At 46.5% G+C, this 20,653-nt stretch overlaps 1 protein-coding gene across 2 annotated transcripts in view; it reads right to left on the bottom strand.

Moving 5' to 3' along the window:
* Window positions 1–20,653, bottom strand: part of FRMD4B (FERM domain containing 4B) — a 165,810-nt gene that overhangs the window by 60,570 nt on the left and 84,587 nt on the right. For both annotated transcript variants that reach the window (XM_084901717.1, XM_084901718.1), the window contains exons 6-7: window positions 4,696–4,752; window positions 3,939–3,961 (exon numbers count right to left, since the gene is read on the bottom strand). In XM_084901717.1, the coding sequence (XP_084757843.1) occupies window positions 3,939–3,961; window positions 4,696–4,752 (80 nt within the window). The remainder of the gene's footprint in view (window positions 1–3,938; window positions 3,962–4,695; window positions 4,753–20,653) is intronic.

Here is a 20,653-nt window from a genome sequence, read left to right as displayed (position 1 = left end):
GGAGGCACACACAGAGCTCAGCAGCTATGGGAATGGAATGGATAACGCAGGCTCGGAGCCCCTGGCTGCCTGGTGGGCTGCTGGAGGGTGGTCTGTGCGATGAGAGAGATAAGAGATTGATGGAATCAACAGCAAACGTGCAGTTCCCATCCTGGGGTGGTGCTGGCATAGAGCTGACTTGGGACTCACTGGCCATGTGACCACGTCTCCTAGGCCTGCAGTTGTCATCTGCTCACTTGTTAAATGCAGATTGAATGCAATCAGGGTGGATGTCTTAAATAATGTCGTAAAAAGCACTCAGACAATATACACACTTGCTTTTATGGTTAGGCTAGGAGAAGGAGAATGAGCAGTCTGGGGGTTGATAAAAAGGACAAAAGAAGGGAGCTTACAGACGGAGAAAAGGATGGATGGATGGACGGGCTGTACTTAGAGATGACGCAGAGGGAGGGGTGGTATTACTCGAGGGCAGGCAGTGGAGGAAGAGGCGGCTGGGAGCCGGGAGCAGTGGAGTGCAGCTGGACACACTCAGCTTGAGAAGAGGGAGACAGCCACAGAGGTGGTGGCCCAGAGCAGCCTCCACGTGCTCGGACTGACAAAGCCATGTTGACCTGCTCTGGGAAGAGTGTGACACCTCTGGTCTATGTTTCAAGCTCAAAGCAAACTTAGCAAAGTTCTAAAAGCCAAAAGCTGCAGCCACAGCATGAACAGGAGTCAGGGGAATGTAGAACTGCCCGAGGCCTCCTTGCTGGGAGCTGTTTCCTGAGAGGGAGGCCCTGGTGCACTCTCATCCTCCATCCCGGGCTGGGCTGCTCGGTCCAGGCGTTCAGATGGCACTGGGATGGCTATGAATTTTGTATAACTATAATTTAGCAGTATCAAGGGTGGATACATTTCATTTCAGCACTTTGCCTCCTTTAAGGAATTCCCCTTTGCTTGCTTCTACCTGAGAAACATCCCTTAAGAAAACAATCACAGGTAACCACAGTCCCAACTATACAAAGTTGCTCACCACAGCATTATTAATGCTAGCAAAAAAAATGAGAAACAGTTCGTATTTGAAATAACAGGGAAGTGGCAAATTGTGTCCATCAAATTGATGGAATATGAACGTGGCAATTGCAGGAACTGTTCTAAGCACTTTGTAAATTTTAATGCATTTAATCTTCATAGCAATCTTATGGGTAGTATACTGTTACTATGCCCCATTTTACAGATGAGGAAACTGAGCCTTTGAGAGTTTAAATAACTTGCTCAAGATTACACAGGTAAAAAAATAAAAAAGATAAGAAAAAGTCCTAGCTGATTGTTCAGTGGTTAGAGCATTGGCCCATGGACGGAAGGGTCTGGGGTTTGATTCCTGATCAAGGGCATGTACCTCAGTTGTAGGCTGGATTCCCACCTGGATCAGGGCGAGTACAAGAGGCAACCAATCAATGTGTCTCTCTCACCCTGATGTTTCTTTCTCTCTCCCCAAACCCTCCCTTCTACTCTCTCTAATAATCACTGGAAAAACACCCTCAGGTGAGGATTAAAATAATAATAACATTACACAGGTAACCAGTAGCAGACCTGGGATTTGAGTGAGGCTGTCTGGTTCTAGCATCTTTGATCTAAACATGGTACAACATCGCACCAAAGTATTTTATTTTGCCTGATTTTCTTAAATTAGTTTTATAACAATGCCATAGAGATAAAATATATCCTCTCCATTCAGGGGAAACCAGATAGGGCAAGGGTGGTAGCAACTCAAACTCTGTTTCATTATAAACCCAATGACCAAAGTTCACATTTCCAGTTCGTCCTCTCGTCAGCAATAACCAAATGACAATTTACAACATCTTTCCACATCATTCATCTTCTCAAAACCACAGGCAGCCTTGCCTGGGTTGCTCTGTGGTTGAGTGCCAACCCATGAAGCAAGAGGTCACCAGTTTGATTCCTGGTCAGGAAACAAGCCTGGGTTTGGGGGCTCAATCCCCAGGAGAGGGCATGCAGGAGGCAGCTGATCAGTGTTTCTCTCTCATGGATGTTCTATCTCTCTACCCCTTCCCCTTCCTCTCTTTCTAAAATCAATAAAAATATATTAAAAAGAATTTTAAGAACCACCCTGCAAAGTAGCTATTTCATTAATCTGGATTTACAGATGAGGAAACCGAGGCCCAGAGGGACAAATGGCTCACTCCAGGGCCTGTTGACTCCCAATCCCATGCTCCTGCTGTTCAGCATGACTTAGACAATGTCAAGTCCATGTCCCCATCACTTCAGCCCAGCAATCACTCGGGACCCCACCAGGACCACGCTGAAGTGAAGAAAAGGGACTGGTTTGGGCTTGGCCAGGCTAACGGGCCAGCCTGCAGCCTTAGGCCAGAGGTCTGGACGACCACAGAATGCTCCTCTGAGCCTTACAGCGTGTGGAACCCCCTTTCTCTCCTGTTCTTTCCCCTGACACCTCAGTGGGCTTCTCCAGACCCACCTTAATCCCAGAGTCTCGTCAGAGGTTGCCGAGAGATGGGACAGGATGATGTTAATGAAGAGGGCAATAATGGCAATATAGTAATCGATAATAATAAAAGCATAATATGCAAATTAGGCCAAACATCCTTCTAGACAAAGCCGGGGCTGCGAGGAAAGCCCGGGTCCCGAGTGCCAGAGGGAAGCCGGTGCCAGCAGTCGGGGGAAGGAAGGCCTGCTCTTGCACGAATCGTGTGCATCTGGCCTCTAGTTAAACATAATAGCGAGTGTAGAGAGCTCGCTGCAGCCAGAGGCCGCCTGGCAGTGTCTGCAGACACCGAAGCCCACCACCGTCCCGGTTGGGTGCGGGTGTGCTGAGGGAATGAGCCGGAGGGAGGGAGCCAGAGCCTGCCTGGGAGGAGGTGGGGGAGGCAGGGCTGGCCACCTCACTGCAGAGCACTCAGGCCCGGGCCTCCTTCGTAAATCACTCCAGACTCAGCCCCACGCGCATTCCTCTCATATCTGATCTTCCCGGGAACGGCTCCCTGGGAGAGAGCGCAGGGAGGACCCAGAAACCAATCCATCCTCACTTTATCTCCTGACATTTCCTTTTCATTATGAAAATGCTGCTGCCTGGTTTTCATAATTCCTTCAGACACATTTCCTAACCCGGAACGACTTTAAAGCACGGTGAGCACACGCGGAGCTGGTAGGAGCGGCGGGCGGGTTGTGCACCCCAGTCGTCCTGCCAAACCCCAGGGGCAGGCAGACGCGGGGCGTGGGGGCTGGGGGAAGAGCCACTCTGAGCTGGAAGGCATTAACTCGCACCAAGGGGCACGGGGCCCAGAGGCCTGGCTGGGAGCGCAGAGCTGGTCAGTAAATAATCTGTGGGAAGCCTGCGGAGTCGAACATTAACTCGCAGAGGCAGGCTTCCCGCGGTGACGGGCCCATGAGTGATTGGCCCCTGGTCCTACTCACAGGCAGAGGCTAAAGCCAAGCACAAACCCTGGGAGCAGCCAGCCGCAGCCAGACCGAGTCTCGGTGGCCACGCTACAACTGTCGGGTCAAGTGTGTGCAGGGTGAGGCCGGGGGCAGCTGCAGACAGAGCCCGGTAATCCCTAACGCAGCAGCTGACGGGCTCACGCTCTCAGTGTTTACGGTCTAACTCTTCAAACACTGGGTTATTATACGTTTCAAAAATCAGCACCGGCTCCCAAGGCTTTTTATAGATGGCTTTGCCGTGCTAACAGACGACAGAACGTGGAAGTCGGAGGGCCTCTCATTACAATTCACTGTCACTCTGGACTGGAAAATGGTGAAAGCTTTGTCGCCGGATTTGTTAACGGGAGAATAGGTCTCTCTTTGAAGAGGGCAGCGGTCTCAGCCTCAGGCCTGGGAACCTACTTTCTTTTGGTTTTGCATGCGTGGTTATTCAAAGGAGCAAAAAGAGACTCACAGTAACGTCAGGAAAGAGAGCACTTTACCTGGTGTAATCCCCTTTGGCTTCCTGGAATAAAGCAGAGACAGACGATCAGTGCGTGTGCATGTTAATTACGCTAAAAGGTAAATTTTACTGGCCCTTCACCCTCTCACAGTCCCCGCGTTCTGCTTTATTTGGAAGAACGGACACAGAGAACACTTTCTGTGACCACCGGGATGAACGTGGCATGGATCAGAAAGCACCGGTAGCCAGGAAGACAACTGTCTCCTTAAAGCACAGCCGGTTATTTCTCCTGTATGCTCCTGAGAGCACGTGGTGAACGCTTGCCTGTGGGAGCAGCGCCCCTTTAAACCCCGACCCAGGTCCGTCAGACACGCTGTTTACTCTCTTTAAGCCAGCGTGGAGCAGCTCACTTTGTGGTTTGGGTTTTTGTTTTGTTTTGTTTTGTTTTAGCTACCAGTGCTCTTTAACCCAACCTCAGGAAAGTGTCTACAGAAGTTACCAAACTTAAATGTAGATTATGGCCCTTCTAACAACGGCCGGCCGCCTCCTGAACTCCAGGCCCGGGGGCCCTTCCCACGCCTCCTCCATCCGGAGCAGCCTAAACTTCCTTTTCCTTTGCGATCCAGTCTCTCCCCGCGGCTCACGCAAACCGTGCTCACACAGAAAACGGTCGCTCGCATTATTCATTGGCAAACAACCAGCTGGCTTACAGACCACCAGCCACCGGCCCACACAGAAGTTTCCGAGTGCCGGCCGTTCACAAAACCAGCAAACAGAAGGGAGCGGTCAGGTCTTACCTGCAGGGCCAGTGCCGCCAGCCTGAAGACGGTCTCGCTGTCCACCTCGATCTGCCCCTGTGGGGAGAGAGAGCGCTGTGAACAGCCGCCCGCCTTGCAGCAAATGCGGGAGCCAGGGAGCTGTCACCGCTTGGCACCTCCGTCTGCGATCAGAGGCAGAGCATACCATTGTGTGAGAGGGAGGGGGCGGGCAGGGCGCCTGCGGGGTTAAGAGGAAGCCACATTGTGTGCGTGGTGTGTGTGTGTGTGTGTGTGTGTGTGTGTGTGAGAGAGAGAGAGAGAGAGAGAAAGAGGGGAGGGGGAGGGGGGAGAGAGAAAATTAGCTGTGAGAGTTTGCTTAGAAAGCACTTATGGAAGGAACATGAATGACTTTGAGGCTGAAAATCCAGGCAACGTCTAAACAATAATTGTTACCTCTACAGGTTCATTTTTAAACTAAAGATTTTCTTAGATTAGTTAAGTGTTTTCCTGAGAATTTTTTTCTCTGTGCCATAGCATGCTTATTTTGGTATATACACAATGTAAATATTTAAAAAACTGTATACATTCATGAGGTATCACCTCACACCTGTCAGAATGGCTATCATCAATAAATCGACAAATGGCAAGTTGTTGGAGAGGATGTGGAGAAAAAGGAACCCTAGTACTCTGCTGGTGAGAATGAAGACTGGTGCAGCCACTGTGGAAAACAGTATGGAGTTTTCTCAAAAAAAACCTAAAAATGGAACTCCCATTTGACCCAGCGATCCTACTTCTAGGAATATATTCCAAGAATCCTGAAACACCAATCAGAAAGAACGTATGCACCCCTATGTTCACAGCAGCATAATTTACATTAGCCATGATCTGGAAACAGCCCAAGTGCCCATCAGCTGATGAGTGGATAAAAAAGCTCTACACCATGGAATACTATGCAGCTGGAAAAAAGAAGAATCTCCTACCCTTTGAGACAGCATGGAGGGATCTGGAGAGCATTATGCTAAGTGAAATAAGCCAGCTGGAGAAAGATAAGTATCACATGATCTCTCTTATGTGTGGAATCTAATGACAAATAAAATAGATCCAGAGACATGGATACATGGAACAGACTGACAATCCTCAGAGGAAAGGGGCAGGGTGGGGGCGGGGGCTGGAAGAGATTAACCAAAAATGCATATATGTATAACCCATGGACACAGGCACCAGAGTGGTGAAGGCCTGGAGAGGGAGTGGAGCGGGTCAATGGGTGAAAAAAGGGACATCTATAATACTTTCACCAATAAAGATAAAAAATAAATTCACTTCTGTGATGATACATCATTGAATTAATATTTGTACCATTATAGATCAAATGTAAAGCCTTAAAAAGCAGCTGCATCAGCCCTGGCCAGTAGGGCTCATTTGGTTGGAGTGTGTCCCATGCATGCAAAGGCTGAGGGTTTGATCCGGTCCGGGCACATACCTGGGTTTTGGGTTCGGTCCCCGGTTGGGGCAGGTATGGGAGGCAACTGACTGTTTCTCTCTCCCTTCCTCTCTAAAATCATGAACAGATCCATGAGTGAGGGTTTGTATTTTTAAAAAAGCAGTTACAGCAAATGCTTCAAAGACTAAAATTCTATTGCTTTATGTTGAAGTTTGATGAGATCTAATTTACCATTTTTCCATTGTTTTATTTTTTCATCCTTCAAGATCTGAAATTAATATGGTAGCTCTGGGCCTCAGTAACAGAACTGCTGTTCAGTAGCCTGGCTGGATGCACCAGTGTGTGCGGAGGGGGAACTGCTTCTGTTAATAACACTCAAACGCACCTTCATTTATTTTATTGAAATAGTGATACATGTAAATACCATTACTGCATTACGTAATAGATTGCAACAATACGTGGTTTAGCAGGATCTCTGTTTAAAATTGTTTGTGTGCATGACATTCTAGCTTGTAGGCATACACACACGTAAAAATAATTCTATGCCACCCACCCCCTGCCCAGGCCCCGGACAAACAGAACCTGAGGGCGCCGTGTTCCGCGATGGCATTCCCGGCCCGGGCATCGCCCTGCACTCTGCCCCCCTTTCCCTGGGATCCAGGCCGAGGCTCCCACCGCCCTGCACACTGCCCCCCTCTCCCTGGGATCCAGGCCGAGGCTCCCACCGCCCTGCACACTGCCCCCCTCTCCCTGGGATCCAGGCCGAGGCTCCCACCGCCCTGCACACTGTCCCCCTCTCCCTGGGATCCAGGCCGAGGCTCCCACCGCCCCCAGCGTGCCAGGCAGGACCGAGGGGGTAGGAGTGAACGCACCGCAGTGGGTCTACACAAGCAGTGCGCCAGGAGGATGTCTGGGAGGGTGATGCTTTTCTCTCGGGTTTCTGAGGGGTTTCACTGGAGTTTCCCAAAACAGAACAAATCGAAAGCCACAAAACGACACCAAACCCCAGGACGCTGCAATGTCAGCAGAGGCCATGCCCATGCTGCTCTATGTTACAGAGTGAACGCCATCCACTCCAATCGCCAGCATCTAGTGTCCCTTCCGGAACCCGAGGCAGCGGCCTGCTTCAGGTTTTCTGCTTCACACACCGAGGGCCGGGCTGTCAGCTCCACGCTCACCTGTGACCTCTCGAACCCGGGCGAGCGGTCAAAGGGAAGCCGGGCCCCGGGCGCATCGGGGGCCTGTCTTTCAGGCGGGAGACTGCGGTTTTCTGCTGGAAGATGACGGAGCAGTGACGCCGGCAGGTGAGTGGAGTGCTGATAACATTGGCATCTCAGAAAGGTTCAGTTCCTTAGTTTCAAAGTAAAGGAGCTCAGGCAGAGTGAGGGCAGACTCTAAAATGTCTTTTAACTTGCCATTGGGCTGGCACTCAAAGTCAAACTGTCTTAAAATCTCAGCGAAGAGAAAAAGTGAATTATTTTGGGTATGAAAATGACTAAAGCTGAATAAAATATATTGAAAATATTTGCCAACCCTCTGATACCCCATGACCCACTCGGTCTCCTAGAACCTCGGGTCAGTTATCCAAACAGCATTTTGGACACCAACTTTCCAACTGAGCGAACGGCACTGCAGCCGATAAAAGAGGTCAGACAGATACCCTGAGGACGCTGCCAGTGAGCCTTCTCAAGGAAGGTCAGGTCGTTAAGTATTAGAAAGGCTGGAATGTGGAGCTGGGCCTGAGCGTACCAGGCGGGGACAGCCCGGAGAGAGAGGGGGTGCTCCCGCTCACCCCTCACCCACACAGTTCTGGGGGAGGAGGGAGGAGGGGGGAGGGACCGGACCTATCAGAATCCAGGGGAGAGAGGGTGCGGATTTGGCAGCGCCTCACGTTCCTCAGCCCCCATCTCGCCCTCCGGTTGACCTCTGTTCTGGAAACTCAAGGCAGCCTATACTTTTTTCCTGTGGAGTTCACCAAGCCATGGAGCAATCGGGAATAATGCTATTTGCCTGGTTCTCAGCAATGCCATGAGGTAAAATTTAAGGAAAACTTAGGTGGAATTGTATAATTCCATGCCTGAAACGGGAAAGTTCTTTATGGTGGAAGCTGGGACAGAACATGCCTCCTACAAGCATGGCAGCGACGGTAACCCTATAGGCCTGGCAAGCTAACACTGAGAACCGATCTCCTCCAGGAGCGCGGAAACGGGATCCCTGGCTGGCGGCACAGACAGGGGAGCGGCGAGCCAGGCGGATGAGGTGGCGGGAGGCACAGGGTCACCGGGAACAGGACCCAGCTCCCTCGGTAACGTGACCGCAGCGCGGGGTCCATCGCCAGGTCACTGGGACTGTCCACACGGGACACCTTGTTTTCGTCCTGGGCTTGTTGGCTCAGTTGATCAAAACATCATCCAATGTGATGAACTCTAGGTTTTTGCTTCCAAAATAGGAGAACAGAATTTTAAAAAGTTTTAGAATTTGGGAGTGAAATTAGTGAAACTCTGACGCCGTGGTTTTCGGACGCTGGCACTCCGTGGGGACATGACCCAATCCCACAATCGGTGCCCACGCTGGCCCCCGACCCAGCTCTTGTCCACTCTGCTGGACGCTAGTCGACTTGCTACAACTCCAGTGCCAACAGCTCACCAGGAATCTCCAGGAGACATGCTTCGGTAAAAACTGGAGCCAGGGAGGTCAGAAAAGTGACCCAAATGCCCCCTCTGCTATTGGGGGACAGTGTGTCCTCATCAAGCACCCACACTCGTAGTCAAACGGGGAAATTGCTTCTGATCCTCGTCCTGCCTTTCCCGTGTCCATGTTGCTCTCCGTGGTTCTGCACTGAACCAAAGAGAGTCCTCAGCGCCTTCGGACGGAGAGAAAGGGCTTCTTGACATTGGTTGCCAGTTGCGTCCATTGTTGAGGTGCACTGGTCTTCGGGGTCTGGTTAGAGAACCACCCCCTGGCAAGAACGATGCCTTAGGCATTGCTTAGCTGCCCTCCTGTGGTTTGCCACGAGGCCTGCACACAGTGCGAAGGCAGATGCGGTAAGGACACGAGGGAGCCGGTGGGTGCAGCTCCCTGGAGCCTCTCTCCCTCTGAGGACACAGCTCTGGGCAGGAGCCCCAGCGGGCTAGGGAGCCCGGATCTGTGAGCTGACTAGTTTTTGGACAATTAGCTAGCAGAGGGGCCATGGTAACACTTCATACCTACCTACTGTCTAACAAGGCAGTTTCTAAAGCATGTGTTTGTACTGATTTCAGAGAGGAAGGGAGAGGGAGACACATCAATGATGAGAGAGAATCATTGATCAGGTGCCTCCTGCACACCCCACACTGGGGATGAAGCCTGCAACCCGGGCCTGTGCCCTGTCCAGGAATTGAACCGTGAGCTCCTGGTTCATAGGTCAATGCTCAATTATTGAGCCACACAGGCCGGGCAAGGCAATTCTTGTCATGCCCACAGCTACCACATGTGTACCCCGTCCTCCCCATGGGCAAATGAACCAAAACTTCCTCCCTGCTGTCCAAGCTGGCTGTGGGAGGTCATGCTTATGGAGGATGGATTCAATGACCTATTGCCTGTTCTTTTCTAAATCAGGGTTTTGCAACCGTGGCACAACTGACATCGCGAGCGGGGACCTTCTTTGCTGAGGGCTCTTGTGCTTTGCTGGGCGTGAGGCAGCAGCTCAGCCTGAGCCCTGACGACCAAACGTGTCCACAGGCATTTCCAAAGGGCCCTGGGCAAAACTGATCCACTTCATTCTAAGTTTTCTTTTCAGATTAAGCTAGAATCACCTGAAACCTACAGAATTGAACCCAAGGTTTGTTGCAGATAAAACTGTGTTTGGTACTGTGACATTCCTCCACTGGCTTCAGTTGAGAATCAGTATAAGAAACAACCCTCAGAGCCGTGGCTGCAGTTGCTCAGTCAGCTGCAGCATATTCCTGTGCACCGAAGGGCCTCAGGTTCGATTCCTGGTCAGGGCATGTTCCTAGGTTGTGGTTTTGACCCCAGGTGGTTGGGGCGCATGCGAGAAACAGCGGATTCATATTTCTCTCTCACATCTGTCTCTTCCTTCCTCTTTCTAAAGTCAGTAAATATACCATCAGGTGAGGAATAAAAATAAATTTAAAGAAAGGAAAGAAACAACCCTCAAAAATTCCTGGTGTATGAAGGACATAGCTGATTCCATCCTCCCTCGCCCCTTTACGTGGGCCTGGGAGGAGTTTCTGCTTCGTAGGACAAGGAGTGGCTGCGTTCTTTCAAGCGGCCTCTCTGTTTGCACCTCGATGACCACGGTGAGCTGTGCCGCTGACCGTGACTGCTTCTCTGCTTTGGCTCTTAGGAGAACCTGAATTTCACAGCCGTGGGATCAGTGCTTTATACGAACCATGCTGGATGTCTTCCACTAACCTTAACCCTGATGGCATCGAATGACTCCTACCTTTAGTTTTCCACTTACAGATAACTCTGATTTCATCACTTGCTATGTTTTAGAGTGTCTTCCCCTTTATTGAGGTACACGCAATAAAACGCACAAATCTTAGTGTGCAGCTCAATGAATTTTGACGCGCATACATTCATGCAACCATCACACACCCTGGTCAACATATCAAATATTTTCTACCTTTTTCCTCTGAGGGAAATGTATTTTTACACACCAATAAAATTATTTTTGTTAATTAGAAAAGTATAAAACAATAGTGCAAAACTGTTTGAATTTGCAATTCCTTAATTGCTAACCAATTTGAGTGTTTCCTTGCAATTTCATTTTATTTGCTATTGCCTGGGTATGAAATAAGCCTTTGCTCACTGACCTGTTTGAGAAACAACTTAGATTTAATTTTAGCTACAAAAATTAACACCTTTTCTTATCTATTGGGAACAAATTGTGTCCTTTATTCTGTCCCCCTTTGTTGTATCCGCCTCCTCCCGGCCTCCTCCCGGTCTGTGAAGTCAGAGTGGACTGGGCCCATCTCTCCCACTGCGAGAGTCTGAGGGGCCCCAGGCAAGTTATATTTTCTGAAACTCAGTTCCTCTCTTGCAAAATGGGGAATGATAATGTTGGCTTTCCTGAGTTGTTAGGGCATTAAAGCAAGTGCAAGTATAAAGCATTTATCATGAAGTCTAGCACTCAAAGGCTCTCTCAATGTGGCTCTTTCTGTGCTAATGTTTGCCATGTTGCTTCTTACATTCTTATATATCATTATATCTATGGTTATCTACTTTGTTCTGGGCACTGTTCAATTTTTGTGTCGTTCTGTAACATGTAATCATTGTTTCATTCTAATATGTTTCAATATTTGATGGAATAAACGCTTTAATTTTGTATAATTCTTGATAGTCTCTTTCACTTATTTTTTAAAATAAATTTTGAAATAATCTTGTCAAGTTTTAAAAAATAATTTGTCTTCTTCTGGGTAATATGTTTCTATTGAAATTGCTTTATAATGATCATAAAGTTTTATGATGTACACCATAAAGATCACATAATCCGGTGTTTGGGTTAATACTTAGTGTTTTATATTTTCCTAAGTTAAATGGGCTACTTTTTCATTCTACTGTTTATCTGGTTATCATTATGTAGGATTATTAGTTTTAGAGTATTTAACTTACATTCAACTTCTTCACCAAAGCCAATAATGCCAGTAAGTTTCAGCTAATTTGTTTCCATTTTGTAGGCACATAGTGGAATTGTCTCCCAACAATATTTAGGTGTAATTCTTTGCAGGAAGTTTCTTATTTCTTTTTTGATCTCATTGCTAACCTAGTCATTATTTAATAAAATGCTATTTAGCCTCCATATGTTTGAATATTTTTGAGTGTTTTTACTGTAGTTGTTGTCTAATTTCATTCTACTGTGATCTGAGAAGATGCTTGATGTGACTTCAACCTTCTTGAATTTGTAGAGACTTGACATGTGATTTTTCTTTGAGAATGATCCATGTACACTTGAGAAAAATGTATATTCTGTATTTCCTTATTAATTTTTTGTCTGGAAGATCTATCCAGTGAAGTGTGTGTGTGTGTGTGTGTGTGTGTGTGTGTATGTGTGTGTGTGTGTGGGGGGGGGGGTGTTAAAGTCCCCTACTGTGATTATGTTGTCAATCTCTCTGTTAAAGTCCTTTAGAATTTTTTTTTTTATATATATATTTAGGTGCTCCTATATTGCGTGCATATTTTTACCAGGGTTATATCCTCTTGTTGGATCAATCCCTTTTTGAATTATGTTAGACTTATGTAGTGACCTTTATTGTCTCTTCTGGTGGACTTCATTTTAAAGTCTATTTTGTCAGATATGTGTATTGCTACCACAGCTTTTTTTTTTTTTTTTTTTTTTTTTTCATTTCCATTTTCATGCAAAAGTTTTTTCCATCCCTTCACTCTCATCTTGTGTGAGTCTTTTGTTCTGGGGGTGGGTCTCTTGTAGACAGCTTAGTTGGGTCATGTTTTTGTATCCATCCAGCTACACTATGTCCTCTGATTGGAACATTTAATCCATTTACATTTTAGGTTATTGATAGGTGCTTATATATTGCCATTTTAATTCTTTATGCCTATGTTTCTCTCTCTAATTTCCCTTCTCATTACAGCAATTCCTTGAGAGCTTCTTACAGTGATGATTTGGTGGCAACAAACTCCTTTAGCCTTTTTTTTTTTTTCTGGCCTAGAAAGCTCTTTATTTCACTATCTATTTTGAATGATAGTCTTGGATATAGTAATCTTGGATTCAGATCCTTGTTTTTCATTACTTTGAATACATCAGGCCATTCCCTTGTGGCCTGTAGAGTTTCTGATGAAAAATTAGCTGACAGCCTAATGGTAGCTCCTTCATAGGTAACAAATTGCTTTCCTCTGGCTGCCTTTAAGGTTCTCTCTTTGGCTTTAATTTTTGGCATTTTTATTATAATGTGTCTGGGTGTGGGCCTATTTGGGTTTTTCTTCCTGGGCATTCTACATGCCTTCTGGACTTGTGTGACTTTTCCCTTCACCACGTTAGGGAAGTTTTCTGCCTTTATTTCTTCAAACACATTCTTATCCCTTGCTCACTTTATTTCCCTTCTGATTCTCCTATAATGTGAATATTGTTACGTTTCACATTGTCCCACAGCTCCCTTAAGCTGTCCTCCTGATTTTTAATTGTGTTTTTTTTTTTTTATTCTCTGATTGAGTGATATTTTTTTCTACTCTGTCTTCTCATTCACTGAGCTAATCTCCTGCTTCCCTTAATCTGCTGTCTATTCCTTGCACTGTGTTCTTTATTAGTGCTATGTCATTTTTCACAGTTACTATACCTTTCTCTTGCTGTTTATAATCTTTGCCATCATTATTCTGAACTCTATGTCTGATAATTTTCTTACCTCCATTTCATTTAGCTCTTCTTCTGGAGAATTTTCTTGTTCTTCCATTTGGGACTTGTTTTTTTGTCTCTCCATTTTGGGTGCCTGTTTGGGTTTGTGTCTATGTATTAGGTAGATCTACTACACCTCTCAATTTCTATTGCAGATGCTGTTTCTGACTAGCCCTGAATACTCTGATTGGAGCTCTCAGCAATCCACAGCTTGTGGCTCCCTCTGCTGGGGCCAGGTGCTTTCGGAAAAGACCAAGATGTGCACCAACATCTGTTTTTCCTAGTCCTGGGCCCTGAATTAGATCAGGCAAAGACTCAAAGCCTCCAGAGACCTGTCTCTGCCTGTAGTCTGATTGTATTCAGATTTGATTAACCTCAGGCTATCTATCACAGGGGGAGAGGTTTTCCAACAGGATGGGGCAAGTACTTCTGCCTGCAGGCTGATTATTATTCTTAGTCTCTTGATGGGCCTCAGAAATTCCACAGGGTGGGGCAAGGGGTTTTCAATAGGATGTGTCAACTGCCTACCCCCAGGAGAAAACCAGCTGGAAATCAAATTTCTGCAGGAGAAAGATGTCCCCACAGCTGAGATATTCCTCTGGAACTTCAGCTGCGATCTGTGGGAGCCTGACCAGCTCTTTTGTGTCTCCGCACTTTCTATCAGTCTGTGTGTGGCCTCTACTTGCCATCCTAGGTTATCAGGCTTCTCTTCAGCTAGTTTTCAGTTGTTTATTCAAGATGGTTTTCCTGTATTTTAGTTGTAATTCCAATTTGGTTCTGGGAGCATGTCAGTGTAGCTTCCACTTATTCTGCTGCCATTTTGGAATCTCCTATATGTCTTTTTCCTCCCTCCCTCCCTCCCTCCCTCCCTTCCTTCCTTTCTCTTTCTCAGAATGCTTCTTGTATTTCTTGATTCACTATACAGTTTATTTGATTTAGTTTTCAACTCAGTGCAGAATCCCAGCTCTCTGAACCATGAAAACCTAGCTCAGGGACAGCAATAGGACCTGGAGGCATAGCACCTGGGTTGGCAGGAGTAGATAGATAAACTCAAAATGCTAAACACTATCAGGTGTTAGATGCCAAAGAGTCTTTTGCTTTCCTGGCTTCACTTTCTAAAAATATAAAAGGAAAATAATAATATCTGTCTCACAACCTCATGGAGTTTGGAGAACAAAAGACAAAAACAAAAAGAAAACAAAACAAACCCCCTCCCCCAAAACAAAATAAATAAAACAAAAACAACAACAACAACAACAACAACAACAACAACAAAAACCTGGATGTTAAAGATGTTTTGAAAAAAGTAAAAAAAGCATCACTAGAAAAGCAAACAGTACAGGTTTTTTTGTGGGTGTGTATCACAGTTTCAAAGACCTGAGCAGTATGACCGCAGTATCTGGGCAGACTGCTTCTCAGAAACTTGATCACAGCGAAGATAGGAGCAAAGAGAAAGTTAGCAGCATGTGGACACCTGTTTGCCTGTGGGAGGACAATACAAACAAACACACGGCATGGAAATGAGGAACGAGGGAACACCAACCAGACCATGCTTTCTCAGGATCAGCCCAGGCATGGTTTGTAAAGTGCGTTTCACTTTTAGGTAGACAGGTGACACATGTTTTTGTTCTTTGGATAAAGTTCCAACTAATGTAATAGAAACAACATACTGGCTTCTAGCTTTTCCACTTAAAAAAAAAAAAAAAAAAAGAAAAAGAAAAGAAAAGAAGAAAAATGGAAGCAGTTTGAGCATCTAAATGAGTTACAAAATGGATTATAATACATTGAATACGAAGGAGTCCATGATGAGTTAAAAAGTCTTTTTCAAAGGTCAAGAAGGAGAAGGGAAACTGATTCTTTACAGATGAGTGCTAAGGAATGCTGAAGGTGGAAGAATTAGAGCCTCAGCATTTACAGCCATCACAGTGCTGACTGAGCAAGTCCCACTGCAGGCCAAGAGCATTGGGTCAGACCTGGGAAGCTGCAGAGCCAAGCAGCTTCCACGAGTCAGTTCCAGACGAGCGGCTAATCACCGAGGGGGAGGCGAGGAGAAAACCGGCAGATGCCCCTTCACCAAGGCCACGGTGTGCGACAGCGAGCCTCCGGGAGAGACACGCGGGCAGCTCCACATTGCTCACGCAGTGCTCCTGCCACAGGGGGTCAGGTTAGACTGGAGGCTCTCAGGCTGGTGCCAGCAGAGGAGCCCTGAGGGCTCACAGAGAGCACAGGGAGGCCCCGCCCACTGGAGCAGGTAGGACGAAACCAGTGTGGCTCTCTGTACTCTACAAGTTCCCAGGCGACTCTGATATATGTCCAGCGTGATACATGTTTGGAATTGCTGACTTAGACACAGCCATATTTCACAAATTGAATTGAGAGGCAATGGGCTTATACTCTCAGAAATACCAGTGCAAGAGAGGCCAAAGGAATACTGGGCACCCGTCTCCAGTTCTGGAGACTAAAGTGTCCTGAGAATGAAATGCAGTGTGTGATCCTGGACTGGGTCCTAAGTCAGAGAAGGAGGAAAGGCCATAGAGAACATTATTGAGACAATTAGAAAGATTTCAAATACTACACATTCAACAGTAAATACAGAGTAGATAGACACAGTTTGTGAAATGTGGGACAGATCTCATAAAATGCTAAACTGCACAGCAGGCAGACATCTGTTCAGCTCTTCACTGCACAGCCAGCAGCACCTGTACCGTGCCTGGCACAGAGTGGACATAATAAATATTTCAACCAATTCATCTATATTTAAAAATGAAGCCTTTTGGTGACAATGCTCTACCACATGAGGCTGAAAAAAATCATCAGGACTCAGTCTCCTTTTCCCCAGTTCTTACTGTTACTTTCCTCCAGTTTTGAGGCCTTGGGGTTCTATTTTATTCCTTTTAAGTGCAGGAGGAATGAGATTATCACATGGTCAATATCAGAAGACAGGCTTCCATCAACCTTTTATATTTTTATTGATTTTAGAGAGGAAGGGGGAGAGAGAGAGGGATAGCATCAATGATGAGAGAGAATCATTGATCTGCTGCCTCCTGCACACCCCACACTGAGAAGCAAGCCTGCAACCTGGGCATGTGGCCTTGACTGGAATTGAACCTGGGACCCTTTAGTCCACAGGCCGACCTTCTATCTACTGAGCCAAACCAGCTAGGGCTCCACCAATCCTTTTTATAAACTCTTCCACCAACATATTTCCAAAGCAAGGGAGTGGCTGTCTAAGACCCTGCCCTGAAATTAAAGGCGCGGTGATCTAAAGCCCAATTGTTGGGTGACACAAGAAAGGCAGGGAGCCTAACTAGGTCAGGCTCTGCTAATGAGGGTGGAAGTTCAAGGCACCCACATCTGATATGTATGCAGGGAGACAATGGGCGAACAGATGAATCATCAGCGTGAACAAAGGCTCGAACCGGCTCTCCGCTGCTGCTCTCGCCCTTGCGGCGTTCTAATTGCTCCGATGCACACTGGCACTCACTTACAATTACAATCTGAATTTGTAGGAGTGGAAGGTTCTGATGGAAACTAGTCATATATAGTTTTTTTAAGTACAAGGTGCTTACCAGGTAATCAAGGATGATTAGAGGGAGAAAAGGATGAATCAGGAGCAAGAAAGTCATGGTCATGATGTTAAAACTGAGCCTTTGAAAGAAGAAGCCCCGCTGATGTTAACATCCTCTCTGGATGGTTTGCAGGAGTAGACATGCAACAATACTTTTATTTTCAGGACTATTATGCATTTATCTGACTGGGCCTCCCATTTATAATTCCCCCCCCCCCCCAATAGGACATATCTCATTGAAAATATGTTCACCAGCATTCTCCCTTTGTGCCATAATTGTGGTTGCTTATCCTCAAATAATTTTTTATAACTGAGAGCGTTTTATAGCAGTCCTCCTGGGAACTTTAGAACAACAGTGCCAAGAACAACAACAAAAACAAGAAACACTTAGATGCTAATCATCTGTTCCACGAGGTGGACACAGGTGGACTCACTGCATCCCCAGGACAATCACCCCACAGGTGAGGGGACTGACGCTCAGGAAGGCAGAGAAGCTCACGGCCAGCCAGCCTGTAAGTGGCAGAGCCAGGAATGGACGCCAGACGGATGGGACCTCCTGTCTGCAGCCCTCACCCCTTCCATAGCTTGCATCAAACCACATTTAGAATGTCTCTCCAGGGAGTAACGAAGCTGGTTAGTTTGAAATACTTACTGACTTCACTTTAGCTGAGATAAACTCATAAGGTCTAAAATGGTAACTATCTGTGCCCAATTCAATAGGTTTGCCTGAAATAGATATCTCACTCTATTATGCAATGAATCCATATTGCAAAGCATTAAATATTAGGCTGACTTAATAATGAAATGGAAGTCTTCTATTCAAAATCTTTATTCTGAAAAATATAAAGACAGTCCTTCAAACCTCCTGCATACCCAGAAAGGCAGGTTACATCTGCTTCTAGAATGGCTTAAAAAATATAACAGAGAGATGATAAGTGTACAGGTAAATGGATGGATAGAAAGAAATAGTTGGGTAAATTTGTTTTTGGAAATTTCTTTGCCATATTCCTTTTGAATTACATGATTTGTGTTTTCAAGGATGTCAACCTAAGCATTTTCAAAAGCTAGAAATGAAATTTTATTTATAAAATAAATTGAGAAAATGACTTATAAGATCTTTTCATCCATCCTTAGGGTTTAAAATTTTATATTTTCAGCTGATTGAACCTTCTACCTCCTACTGCCATTCAAGCATTTATCGTAGTATTTTATGACTTTTTTTGAGTCACAATTTAGCTGTAATAATACTTTTATAGCCCATTTCTGAGGCAATGGTTTATCAAAAATATGAATACTGGGTTTAAATGTTTTAAGATAATTCAGGTTAAGTGCTGCCATTGTGAAACGCAGAGCTTCCAATTGGATTGTCGGTAGCTCCTTTCAATGAACTCAATGAATATGTGAGAGGATACTTGTTCTGGCCACACATCAGCGAACAAAGACTCCATTCTGTGTAACCCTCTCCCCTGGCGGAGCCCGCTGCAGGCTGTTTCTTGCCCCCCACTCCGTGACCACGGCCTTTTACCTCCGTGGGCCACGGCTTTTCATGGAGGACCCACCATCTTCCCCTTTACCATCCTGAGGGGAGTCCCTGCGGGTTAAAACTGGCAGGAGTCATAACTATTATTATGGCAACTTTGATTCTCACCAATGCACAAGGCAGCGCATATCTGAAAGTCCACAGCTTGAGACACATCATTTCACATTAGGAAAACAGGGAAGCCACATGAAACAGGCACGGTGCAGTGTTTACTATAAGCTTCCAACAGCCTTTTAAGATGCGGCACTAGAATTCTTTGTTCCTTCTGCACCTCTCCTTTTCAAACCAAATCTGATGCTCAGTGTAGGGACTTCCCTGGGTGACTATCAATGAGAAGGCTTGCTACCTTTCCATGGACAGAGTTTACAGCCTGCAAAATGCAATTTCCAACCCTTTAAATTATTCCAGCATACTGAAGTGAGCTTGAGGATTAACACACACACACACACACACACACACACACACTGACATGTGCAAACATCCTCAAACCCCAAAGGTTAACACTGTCAGGTTAGCAGATATGCCAGGTGTATTTCAGTTCTTCATAATGGCTCACATTGCCGGTTGTTGAACTAGATGGAGTAATCCCAGGCGTGCGGTGCTGACACAGGGGACTGCATACAGAGGAATCGCTCCGGGTCCTGGGAGGTCACACTGAGCTGCACGAACGCCTCTCGCTGAAGGTGTTACCATAGGGGCAGTAAGAGCCTTCCCATGACGTGCACTCTGAAAACCCCTTTGACAAGAGCAGGCCACTGGAGCAGCACTACATTATCAAAACATCTTCCTAGGTTTTAGGAGAACATGTCTTAACACACGGCCCCATTTGGATTGTGCAGGTGCTCATTGTGACTGCTGGGTTGGTGCGTTTCTCCACCTGGTCCCTCCACCTCGGCTCTGCCCGCAGCCACTGCCGGCTCCGCTCAGAGGGAAGCGGGAGGGCCCCTGTGGTCTGGTGAACGGTGGGGAGGGAGAATCCATCGAAAGACTTGGTGCCAATGTTTTAGGTTGAACTGGACTCCCTCTGTACACACTCACTGTCTTCGAGGCAGTCAGAAGCGGATGCCTGATTTTCTTGATAAGCCAAGAAGCTAAGAGCAGAGCTGCCTGTCTGTAGCTGACTTCACAATGATTCTCTAAATATCTCCGAAAGCGGCTCCAGCGACCGGTGCAGCAAAGGTGACTGCGTGTGCTTGAAATCTGACCAGGGAGGCCAAATGGGGTTCCTGTTGGCTTGGCATATGAAAATCAAAGGACACAAGTACCACAGCACTTCTGGAAAACTGAGTTTAGGGGCAGAAGCTCTATCGTAGGTAGTGTAAACAAAATAAAATTGAAAACTGAAAAAGTCTTATGATGGTTACTCAAAACCGATTTTCAATTTAACTTGATCTTTTCACTAGTCCATTTTAAAAAATTTGACTTGTTCCTAGTGTAAGCTACATGGATTTTGCTCACGTGGCCAATATCTACAGCTCTGTGCCAGGGGAGGGGACATAGGGATGAGCTGCAGCCAACCCTGGTCCCAAGGAGTCATTAGGTTCTGGGGTGGCAGACACGTAAGCAAAGAGTTCATTATGGCCAGCAGGGAGTTAGGAGGGGACAGGCTGTCCTGGAGCTGGAAGAACGGAGCCCGGAGGAAGTGGTGGCGATGGAGCACACAAGGCCAGGAACGCAGCGATGGGGCAGGGCCCGGGGCTGAGTCTGAAGCAGGGCGGAAACTTGCCGGAGGGAAATGAAGGGAGAGAGAAAGGCATCCAGCACAGAAGCGAGGACAGAAAGCAGAGAAAGACCTTCAGCAGAGGCACAAGCAGATCCAGAAGGCGGGAGCTTGAGGAAGACCGTGTTGTCAGGAGGGGGAAGCCATTTCCGAGTGACCGCATGGTGAGTGTGGGAAGAGGCAGGGTGATAAGCTAGGGCTGTGTGTCCTATTAAGGGGCTTGATATGTAACCGCAGTGGTAATAATAACAAAAATATTAATAGCAAAACAGTCTGTGCGCAGATACTATTCTACATACCATGTAGATATTAACTGATCCATTGAGGTAGGAACTATTATTATCCCCACTTTACAGTTGGTAAAAATGAGGCTTAAA

Source organism: Pipistrellus hanaki (genome assembly GCF_964339955.1).
Source record: "Pipistrellus hanaki genome assembly, chromosome: 13".
NCBI lineage: Eukaryota > Metazoa > Chordata > Mammalia > Chiroptera > Vespertilionidae > Pipistrellus > Pipistrellus hanaki.
This window is presented reverse-complemented; position numbering and strand designations above follow the sequence as displayed.